This window comes from Lepisma saccharinum, chromosome 29 (assembly GCF_977018435.1).
Source record: "Lepisma saccharinum chromosome 29, izLepSacc3.1, whole genome shotgun sequence".
NCBI classification, from domain to species: Eukaryota; Metazoa; Arthropoda; class Insecta; order Zygentoma; family Lepismatidae; genus Lepisma; species Lepisma saccharinum.
Window position 1 is genome coordinate 3,714,083 of NC_139257.1, and position 11,754 is coordinate 3,725,836.

An 11,754-nucleotide genomic window follows, 5' to 3' on the forward strand; every position below is an offset into this window, starting at 1 on the left:
GAGATGCATTATCTCCATTGCTCTTTAATTTTGCCTTAGAATATGCTGTAAGGAAGGTAAAAGAAACTAAAGAAGGACTAAAATTAAATGGTGTGACTCAGTTGTTAGCATATGCAGATGATGTAGACTTATTGGGGGATGATATAAATACGATTAAGAATAATGCTAAAATAGTTTGCAAAACTGCTAAAGAGATAGGTTTGGAAGTTAACAAAGAGAAAACTAAATATATGCTTACAGGCCGAAACCAAGTGTTAGGTAATAATCAAAATCTAATTATTGATAACAACTCGTTTGAACCAGTTTCCAAATTCAAATACTTAGGAGTAATATTAACAAATGAAAATTATATTAAAGAGGAAATAAAAAGTAGGCTTAATTCAGGAAATGCATGTTACTTCTCTCTTCATAAACTTTTGTCTTCTCGTTTAATATCTAAGAAACTAAAAGTTAAAATATAAAAAACAGTAATTTTGCCTGTAGTATTATATGGGTTGAAACTTGGTCCCTTACATTGAAAGAGGAACATAAATTGAGAGTATTTGAAAATAAGATCCTTAGGAAAATCTTTGGACCTAAAAGGGATGAGGAGACAGGTGAGTGGAGAAGGTTACATAATTTAGAACTACATAATTTGTATTCATGTCCAGATATTATTAGAATAATTAAATCAAGAAGACTTAGGTGGGCAGGTCATGTGTCACGAATGGGAGAGGAAAGAGGAGTTTACAGGATTCTTGTTGGGAAACCAGATGATAAGAGACCTGTAGGAAGGCCAAGACGAAGATGGAGGGACAACGTTGAGATGGACCTAAAAGAAATCGGTAGGGATGGAAAAGAGTATATAGATCTTGCTTAAGATAGGGACAGATGGAAGGCCTGTGTTGCTGCAGCCATGAACCTTCGGGTTTAAGAAGGCTAGAGAGTTAGTTAGTTAGTCTTGTTGTAACAAGCAAGAAAACACAGTTTTTTGTTATGACGTTTCAGAAGAACATACGCTCCCTTCATCAGTCTTTAATTTTTAGTTTTATTAAAGATACAGTTATAATAATGGCTATTTTTTTTAAACACAAAAATCAGTTAGACAATGGATCTTGTCAATGTTACATTAAAGTAACATAGAAACTTAATTCTGAAACAAGCAGTCATCATTTATTTAGAAGATGTTTTTTTTTTTAAATTTTCTCCAGTGGAGGAAATTAAATTATGAGAATGGCAGCATAGACCCACTATGGAGTTTTCTTTTTAACAAGCAGGGTAGGCCACCATCTTTAAAGTTAATGTAACGGAAGACATGAAGAACCTTTGCAAAGAAAATGATGATTTTGAATTGCCTGATGATATTTGAGATTCATAATTTTAAAAATGTGATAAAAATTATCTAAAATAATAATAAACACAGACTGCTTGTTTCACAGTTACGTTGCTATGTTACAACAATGTAACATTGACAAGATCCATCGTATAACTGATTCTTATTTGTTAAAAAAATAACCATTGTTACAATTGTATCTTTAACAAATTTACAAATTTATCTTTCTCATGACATTATAGCGTGTGTGTTTCCTGAAATGTCACAAAAAAAACTGTTTTTTATTCTTGTAACAACTGTAGACTACATGAGAAACAATATGTAAATCTCATGAGTCATATCACAACTGATGCAGTGCAGAAAACCCTCCATTAATGCAATACCTAAGACCCATGTTTTGATACGGACAATATGTGTTTCAATAAAAATGCCAACCAAAGAAACTGACCTTTGATTTATATTTATAGTAGCGGGTGCCAAATGATTTCTTGTGTCTTAAAATAACTGAAGAGGTGATAAATTAGAAAACTTTGTTTTGTTTCTTTACAGGATTACAATATACCAGAAGCTGAGGTGGAAGAAGCGACAACACCCTTTGTTTCCAAGACAAACGGAGATGATATTGGAGGCTCTCCCAATGCTACGAAAATAATGGAAACAAGAAATTAGCGACTGTACAATCGATATGGTTTTATTTTTTTAATATATTTTTTAATATATTGTAAACCTTTTTACCTGACATGAAAGTCAGACTAAAAATAAATCCCATAAATTGCATGTATCTCTCTCTTTCAGTACCTTAAACAACCAAAGAACGGGTTTTCATCGAATTAATCAATTACGCTCTTATTATTTATGAAAAATCAAGTTTTAATTTTCTGAGCGAAAATTATTGTAAATAATCCCTTTGCCGTTTTAGGTCATTCTTTAATCATTCTAATGCTACTCAATACGCCTATATTTGACGTTTCTCAGGTCAACATCCGAGCCCTACGTATAACATAGGTTAGTACTCGTTATGCAATATAAATATAATTGTCTGCATGCTAAAAATAAGCGGTTCGTTACAGATCGAAAATGCCGGCATCTGCGCCATGTTTCTCCGTCTTCAGGTAAGAGTAATCTCGGCCCCGATTAAAACTGAACGTACTGTGTGTGTGTGTGTGTGTGTGTGTATATATATATGTGTGTGTGTGTGTGTGTGTGTGTGTGTGCGTGTGTGTGTGTGTGTGTGTGTGTGTGTGTGTGTGTGTGTGTGTGTGTGTGTGTGTGTGTGTGTGTGTCTATATATATACAGTGCGTCCAATTCGATCTTCAGCCGAGAGATCGGGAGAAGCGTGGCGGGCGGCGCTGGCGGTGATGCCGACATTTGCGGCCTGTAATGCCCGCTTATTTTTATGGACATATGCAGACATTTATATAAATATTGCAAAACGAGCACTAACCTGTGTTATAAGAGTTGTTCAAACTGATATCCACCAAGTGCCAAGTTTGTAGACTTTCGGGGAGAATACGTTGAATAGGCTGAAACTTTCGTGCCTGTAGCTAAAGTCCTTCTAGGTCGGGCCGAGAACTTATCAGCCCCCCTCGTAACGTGAACCTTGCGGCTGGCATTCCAATCCTCTTACTGACACAACACATATACACACTGCAAAAACACAAACAAGTAACGGCAAGTAACCAATAATAACACTCTTGCGCACAGTACGAAATTAACACGCTCTCGCCACTATATTCACAGCTCTGTCGCGAAGAAACAAAAAACTCGAGCTCGGAGATTTCGGATTGCAAGGAAGATCACGAACACCATTGACTTTTAACGGTTTCGTCTACAGCGTAATCTTGATACAGTGTTGCACATTCGAAACCTCCAAACGATCCCCATCGACACAAAACTCTTTCAAGGATATAAACTTAAGCAGGGCGTTACTGGTCAAAACTATGATTAAAATGTTTTATTATCTGTGGCTCTTTACATTGTTTTTTAAAGCGCATTTTTTTGTGTATATAAGGGCAGAACTTGGATGAATTACAGATGATAAATTATAACACAGGTTAGTGCTCGCTTTGCAATATTTATATCAATGTCTGCATATGTCCATAAAAATAAGCGGGCATTACAGGCCGCAAATGTCGGCATCTCCGCCAGCGCCGCCCGCCACGCTTCTCCCGATCTCTCGGCTGAAGATCGAAATGGACGTATATATATACATATACACCCCCTTTTCTTCACACACCATCATATATAAATGTATGTGTGTGTGTGTGTGTGTGTGTATTTGCATGCATTCTCTTACAACATACTTGTTTCTCTTAACATATTGTACTCTCACCCCACATCAGTCCTTTTTATTCCTCTTCTTATCTATGTTCCTCGTCTTGTGCAATATATGCCGTCAAATATTTCTCAGTGTGCACATTATGTATAGATATGTAGACAGAGGCAAAAATTGAGGTTGGGAAAGAAAAAATTAATAATTCCCATTCAGTATCGATGCAAACAGGTAGATGCAAGCGAGTACTCGACTGTTTCCCCTATTGACAATGACGTTACTGTAACCACATTCGTTTTAAGAACAGCATTCATATCATGACAATCAGATTTCCATTTATCTGGTAGAGGTTAAATCAACATATTTTCTTGACAGAAAATAAACTAAACTAAATGTTTGGTAATTGCAACGTTGTGTTCTCTTGAAATCGAGACGAATTACATAGGGTGTAGGCAACAGTAGCATATGATATTTGTAGTACATATCTTTGCCATAACTCACTCTGTTAAACGCAGGAAGGATCCATGTGGTTATTTATTAATCGAAACACTGACCGTGTATTATGACGGATTTCTTCCAGAAAAAAATGAAGTGAATCAGTGTTTTGGGGGCAGAAAATGAAATGAAAAGTTTAATGTGCCCAGATATGGGTTTTTCTTTGTGTTCCCTCGCCTATTCCTTATTCAAGTATCTTTATCGTTGCTATTCTAGAGAAGTATAATTGGAACGTGAAGAAACCAAAATACGATTTGATTGATTGATTGATTTGCTTTATTGCACTCTGCTTTTGTACCAATTTTGGCTAATTGCGAAGATGGGGATGAGTTATGAGATGATATGATTAAATTAATGAATGGTGACTCACAAACATCCATGCACAAGTCAACAATCGAACCCGGAATCCCTTGCGTCGTATCGCGATGTGCTAACCACTCCGCATCAGGGTCCGGTTCAAAATAAGAAGAAAAAGAAGCAAATTACATTGCCCATCAACAAGGTAGTAATATTTTATATTCGTTATCAAGGGGTGTAGTTTGTTAGGCGTAAACTTTATGCCCAAATAAGTTAATATCTACTGCACCTACAATTACAATGGGAGAAGTACTAAATTGTACACCAGCTAGAAGTGGAATCCTTGGATTCCAAAACGCAGAGGTGCAACAACGAATTTTTGTCGGGGGGGGGAGGCAAGTACCAGGGTAAAAGTACTAGTAGTAGTTGTAGTAGTAGTAGTAGTAGTAGTAGTAGCATCAAAAACGTTATTATCCTCTTAAATTACGAAAATAGGGGGTAGAAGTCTGTACTAAAGCATTTGTTTGGAACAAGCGATATGAAACATTTTTCAAAACCGTCAATTTCACATTAGCTAATAATGGAAAACAAGCACACAAACTGTATATTTGAATGGCAAAAAATTCACGATAAATGCCTTGCGATTATAATTCTTTTCGTACACATGACATGTATAACTTTCATGTACATCATATGTTTTAGATATATGCAACATGGAGCGACGTAAAATAAGAAAATACATATGCAACATGCTGCCACAAAATTGTGTACAAATTCAAAATTTATTCTATACATATATGTACAACAGATGTATATTGCCTAAATACATTACATTACAGAAAACAATTGTATTGCGAGCAAAGCGTATAAGAAAATTTTGAGAACCAATTTTTCCAAACTGAAAGGAATATTGATTTAATATTGCGCAAATAATTTCACGGGGCGCCATTTCATTCTCTCTTTTACAGCTTTTTAAATTTAGATCGCCAGGCGTCTATGGCCGACTCTCGCGGCCTCCTAACTACGGCTCTGAACTTGACGAGATTGAGAAAAGCAGGGAGTGCGAGCGAAGCGAACAAGAAAATTTTACGAAATGTATTTTTATTTGCATAAAATTTTAAATCAAAGGGGGGCAATTGTTCCTATGTGCCACCTGCAAAATGCCCTTGGTCGTCAACGTTTGCCCTCCTAGAATTGACTTCCGTCGAAGCTTTGGGGGGCAATGCCTCCCTGCTCCCCTGTACTAGCCCCACTGTCAAAACTACAGCGTGGACACTAGTCTGTTTGACAAAGTAAAGTTTATTTAACCACGACACGATACAATCAGCGATTCACGAATCAATGGAAAATAATTTTTGAAATTGACTGACATATTCAAAATTGTAGTACAGTAATATTGTACTTTGATCGTTGCTCTGTCTTCATAAGCACGAAATTTATGCCTCGTCAATATATTCCCCCCCTTTAAAAGCTTCTACGTTCTATTTAGTGAACATATTTCCATTACGAAGCTGACTTCAAGCTACTCTAAATACTCCTGTTCGCGGTTCAGATTTCCATCACGGTTTCCAAGAAGATCAGCGTATGGAACACAGATTAGAAATAGGTTGTATGGAATGTCTTTTTTCAAATCCAAACTGTCCTTGCTTCCAAGAGGTTGGGGGTAGGGGCTTTGAATGCCTGCGGGGCAAGTCTTTCTCATCTATGGAATTCCGGTAATTGTGACGCTACTGTCAGTGGCCCGCCCACAATACTGAATATCACACGAGTTTTGTGACAACGTATAGTTAAAAATAATAAATATATTAAAAATAATAATTATACTTCATGTAAATTAATTATGCAATATACAACTCAATAATCTTAGTCCAAAATGATACTCATTGTTAAACCTTATTGCTTAATAAAGAAAAGTTATTATTATTAACTTCCTTCACATGAATGAGTTAACAATTTCGCGTCATTTCAATGTATGAAATGCACGTGGTAATGGAACCAGTGATTTCTTGAAACATCGCTAACTCTCTACGGAGGGTAACCCTCATGAGAGCAGATCTCAACCTCCGAAGACTTGTGAGGGTGAGGGTGAGATCGATACATGAGGGTGAGGGCGTTTGAGGGTGAGGGTGAAATACTAGTCATGAGGGTGAGGGCGTGTGAGGGTGAGGGCGAAGCCGAGTTGTGAGGGTGAGGGCGTGTGAGGGTGAGAGCGAAGTCAATCCGTGAGGGTGAGGGTGTGTGATGGTGAGGGCGAAAGGTGAGTCGTGAGGGTGAGGGCGTGTGAGGGCGAGGGCGAAAGGCGAGTCGTGAGGGTGAGGGCGTGTGAGGGCGAGGGCGACGTCAATCCGTGAGGGTGAGGGCGAAAGCCGAGTCGTGAGGGTGTGTGAGGGTGAAGGCGAAAGGCAAATCGTGAGGGTGAGGGTGTGTGAGGGTGAGAGCGAAGTCAATCCGTGAGGGTGAGGGTGTGTGAGGATGAGGGCGAAAGGTGAGTTGTGAGGGTGAGGGCGTGTGAGGGCGAGGGCCAAGTCAATCCGTGAGGGTGAGGGCGAAAGGCGAGTCGTGAGGGTGAGGACGTGTGAGGGTGAGGGCGAAAGGCAAATCGTGAGGGTGAGGGCGAAAGGCGAGTCGTGAGGGTGAGGACGTGTGAGGGTGAGGGCGTGTGAGGGTGAGAGCGATGTCAATCCGTGAGGGTGAGGGTGTGTGAGGGTGAGGGCGAAGTCAATCCGTGAGGGTGAGGGCGAAAGGCGAGTCGTGAGGGTGAGGGCGTGTGAGGGTGAGGGCGAAAGGCAAATCGTGAGGGTGAGGACGAAGCCGAACCGTGAGGGTGAGGGATGTAGAACGAAAATGACCACCTCTGGTAGTTACACGTTGGACATCCATGTAATCAACATTACCAATCAGCTGGGCTCACAAATTCTCGTAGTTTGCGCTGATGAAACACAAACATAACATGTAATTGAGTTTAGTATTATATACGTAAGAACAAATTTACGTGATTCTTACTCTGAAATGAATACGTTTACAAGATCTCCTTTTCGAACTCCTAGCTCATTCAATTGGTGTATTTCACCAAAACATAGGACCAGTCGTTTGATGTTATCACTTATCAGCCTCTTTAGCATCGCAAACTGATGCCCGTTTCGGAGGTCCCGCTCAGCAAGGTTCTTTTGTCTAAGAGAGAGACATCTGTTTAGTAAATGCCAAACTACTAGGGATTTACGTAAGATGCTACTCGAAACCGATTGAGGTTTCTTGTTATATAAGATCTTTGGGAACGGCTTACAACAAGGTACCTTTATTATGTAGGCCATTCCCGAGGTTCCGAGATTTTTCCCCATGATCCTGTGCGCGCTATGACGTCATTAAGAGGACAGAATGGAACTTGTTTCGTTAGCGTATACGGAAGCTTCAGATAAATGGGTCGATTTTTTTTACTTATACACACCTTTTCTTGAATGCCGGCAGAATGAGTACAAATCACCCTGTTTGTGCTCTTGCCACGTGCAATAATAATAGAAGAAAATCGCCTGGAATAAAGTGATCATCGTTTCCCAAAAAACAAGTTGCTGCAGCAGGATTGATTCAATTTGTTCCTCCAAATTTCGGACTTATTCAGTGGTTGCACCACAGGGTGGGCAGGGGGCATTTCCCCACAACCTTCGACGGAAGTCAATTCTAGGAGGGGCAAACATTGATGTTCAAGGACACCTGCAGGGACACAGAAGAGCAATTGCCCCCTTCTATATCAAATTTAAACAAATAAAAATACATTTCGTAAAATTTTGTTGCTCGCTTCGCTTGCAATGCCTGCTTTTCTCAGTCTCGTCAAGTTCAGGGGCGTAGCTAGGTGGCGGCGGGAGTCGGCCATGGGCACCAAATGATCTAAATTTAAAAAAAAAAGTTGAGAACGAGAGAATGCCTTGGCGCCATGTGATATTATGTGCTCCCTATTAAATCAATATTGTTTTCAATTGCAAAAATTGGATCTAAAATTTTTTCTCGCTTCGCTCGCACTATCATTGTTTTCTGTAATGTGATGTATTTAAATAATATGTTTTGTATATATGTATTGAACAGTATTCGGAAAGTTATTTTTAAAAAGTTAACTAGTTACAGTTACTTGCTTAAAAAAGTAACAGTTACAGTTATAGTTACTCGTTTTAAAAAGTAACTCAGTTACAGTTACCTGTACTTCAAAAGTAACTGTAAGTTACTTTTACAGTTACTTTCTGCTGAAAATTTTCTTCCAACAAAATTACACAAATCGATCATTAATTGTAAGAAGATATTTTGTGAAGACTAACATGTCTTTTACTTTTGTTACAGGTACATAATGTAAGTCTTCGTATATTTATATTTATTTAAAAAAAAGTGCTCTCCTGTGCTTTGCGCGACGCCATGATGGCGTATGGGAGTGTGGAGTTAGAGCCCCATACTTTTTTGATCATGGCCGAAGGTGGGGGTGATGTAATCAAGACCACGTCCCTGGCATCCTTTATCCCCGTCCAGAACTATGTGCCTACACCGGGTATCGAACCCAGGACCCCTTGATTACAAGGCAACGGGCCTACCATTATTTTTTAATTTTTTTATTTCCATTTTAAATCAAACAAATACAGTAAATCTTTACAACTCTTACAGGTATGTTATTCAAGTATTACATTTAAAAAGTTGGCATAATGTGATTTTCTATAATCTAAAGACATTTGTTCATATTCTTGTATTAGAGTTTGTCCAAAGTCCAAGTAACTATATTTTTTCCCACAGGAAATAAAAACATTAGGTATTGCGCTATTAACCACTGAGCTGATTTTTGCTTTGTACTTGGGAACAAATGAAACTCTGGTAAGGTAATTCTTTTGCTGATACTTGGTTTGGTGAAGTGCGACAAATTCTGCCGAGCATTGTTCTTAATTTTGACCAAGCTGTGACTGCTTTCTTACATTCTGTTATCTTATGGATAATCGAATCTGGAACATGACAATTATAACAATTTGGAGAATTACTGAAACCATACTTATGACATCTATCTGCCGTTACAATTACTTGTTGAATCACTTTGTACCATATAGATAATGCCTTGTTCGTTAGATGTGTCGCCGTTACATTATTCCATATTTGTTTCCAATTGTATTTGGGATTTTCTCTTTCGATTCGAACTGTTATTATATTTGCGTTAAGTTGTTCTCTGTAAATCTGTCTGACGGAAGGACTGTCATAAGTATGTTGCAGTGTTCTATAAAATGTATGAGTAAAGATCTCGGTATAAAACTTTAATTCTCTGGGAATGCTTTGTATGTCCATTGGTGCTATTAATGGTACATATTTTAACACTGTAATTATTATTTGTTGCGTAGTGGAGTCAATTGGAGAATATGCCGCTGAAAGACCACTTTGAATAAATAAGGCTCTTGATTGTATCGCCACACTCTTGAAGTTCATACCTCCCCTCTTTTCCGGGAGATATAGCTCGCTCATGGCCACGCGGAACACCGAGTCGTGCCAGAGGAATTTGCCAACCTGTTGCTTTACCCTAGCTATTTGCTTCGCTGACAAGGTCAATGTCTTGGATAGGTACCAAAACTTCGATAAGGCGTAGATGTTGACGTATCTCACTCGCGATTTCAAACAAGGAAACCTGAGTTGATTTGCACGTAAAGTATATATAACTTTTTCGGTCACTATCCGACTATTATATTCGATGGTACCTCGGATATTTGTATAAAAATGTATACCTAGTACTTTCACTTTCTGTGCTACACGTACACTAGTGTTATTACTAAACAAATTGTTGCACCCGAGACATTCTCGAAATATTTCAAGTACTTTTGTGCATTTTCCAAATCCCTTTCGCTATTTAACATTAACGTAATGTCATCCATGAAACTACTAACTTGAATCGTTTTAGACATGACAGAAATGCCCTCATTTATTTCTTGTAATCTTTTAAGTAAGGGAACTAGTGTTAATACATATAATGCACTACTGAGTGGACTTCCTTGTAAAACACCTAGTTTCATTTGAAATGTTTTCGTAAGACACCCATTACGTTTTAGTTCTAACTTAGTGTTTCCGTATAAAATTTGTATCCATTTTATAAAGGTATCTCCGAAACCAAAAGCCCTTAAAACACTGTACATATATTTATGACTAACTCTATCATAAGCCTGTGAGAAATCCACTGTTAAAATTGCTTTGTTGACTTGCTGGTTTTGTGTTGTAATAATTACATCACGTATAGTTTGTAATAAATGATGAATTGTTCTTTGAGGGTTACATGCATATTGTGTGTCCCCTACTAGTTTATGCATGTAAGGAATTAGGCGGATGTTTATGCATCTACTGATAATCTTGATATCGCTACTTAGGATTGTAATCGGGCGGTAGTCAGTAACCACTTTAGGTTTCGGTTTTTTTGGAACGAAAACCACAATTCCTGTTCTACTTGAGGACCCTAATTTCCCACTCTGTAATACGTCATTGACCCATTGCGTAAAAACATTCCCAATTATATTCCAAAAGGTTTGGTAAAAGTCTGAGGGCAGGCCATCTTCTGCCGTTGATTTATTTCTGGCCGCTTCGAAAACTGCATTTCTTACTTCAGTGTTCGTAAAGGGTTTGCTAATTTCCGTTCGCTCTTCTTCAGTTAATCTTTCTGTTATTTGGTTCGTAAAGTCCCATTCAGAGTCTTCGGGATTATGAGCTTGCCCCATTAAATTGAAATAATATTGTAAGAATGTATTCTGAATTACTCTGGGATTAGTTGTAATCTCTTGTGTCGTCTGTTATCTCTGATATTAGGTGACTTTTAACTTGTCTATGCTCTTGTAAAATATGATATAAATTTGCCTCTTCATCATTATCCAAGGGTAGCTTTTTGCTTTTCATTTTTACAATGTTTCTCTTTTTTCGGTGTAGAGAGAGAGATTTTGATTTCATCTAGTTAATGTAAGGCATATTTACATTACCTTGTAATGCTAGACTTTGTAAATCATGTAACACGGCATAATAGAAATTGTACATGTTGTTAAAATCTCTACTTTTTTCTATACTATACATTTTACTAATATAACGAAATTTTGGTTTTACAATGAATTCCCACCAGTCTGTTAAGGTCTTACTGGGTGATCTACGCTTAACTAGCTCTAGCCAAGTGTCTTTTATTAGCAGTTCATAATTTTTATCCGCCAATAATGAACAATTTAGCATCCAGTATCCTCTTCCCATACATGATTTGTTTTGTTCCAATTTGATTTTTAATATTAAGGCACTATGATCACAAAAACAAACCGGAAACACACTTACACTTTGTACATTTTCTTTATAACCTTTCGCTATATAAAATTGGTCGATGCGTGAAGAACTGTGAGTTTTAAA

At 37.9% G+C, this 11,754-nt stretch overlaps 1 protein-coding gene across 1 annotated transcript in view; it reads left to right on the plus strand.

Moving 5' to 3' along the window:
- The window catches only part of LOC145981171 (sodium-coupled monocarboxylate transporter 1-like), a 243,408-nt gene extending 241,427 nt beyond the window's left edge, over positions 1-1,981 (plus strand). The window contains exon 15 of the mRNA XM_083114294.1: positions 1,862-1,981. Coding sequence (XP_082970420.1) covers positions 1,862-1,981 — 120 coding nt within the window. The remainder of the gene's footprint in view (positions 1-1,861) is intronic.
- The last annotated feature ends 9,773 nt before the right edge of the window (positions 1,982-11,754 follow it).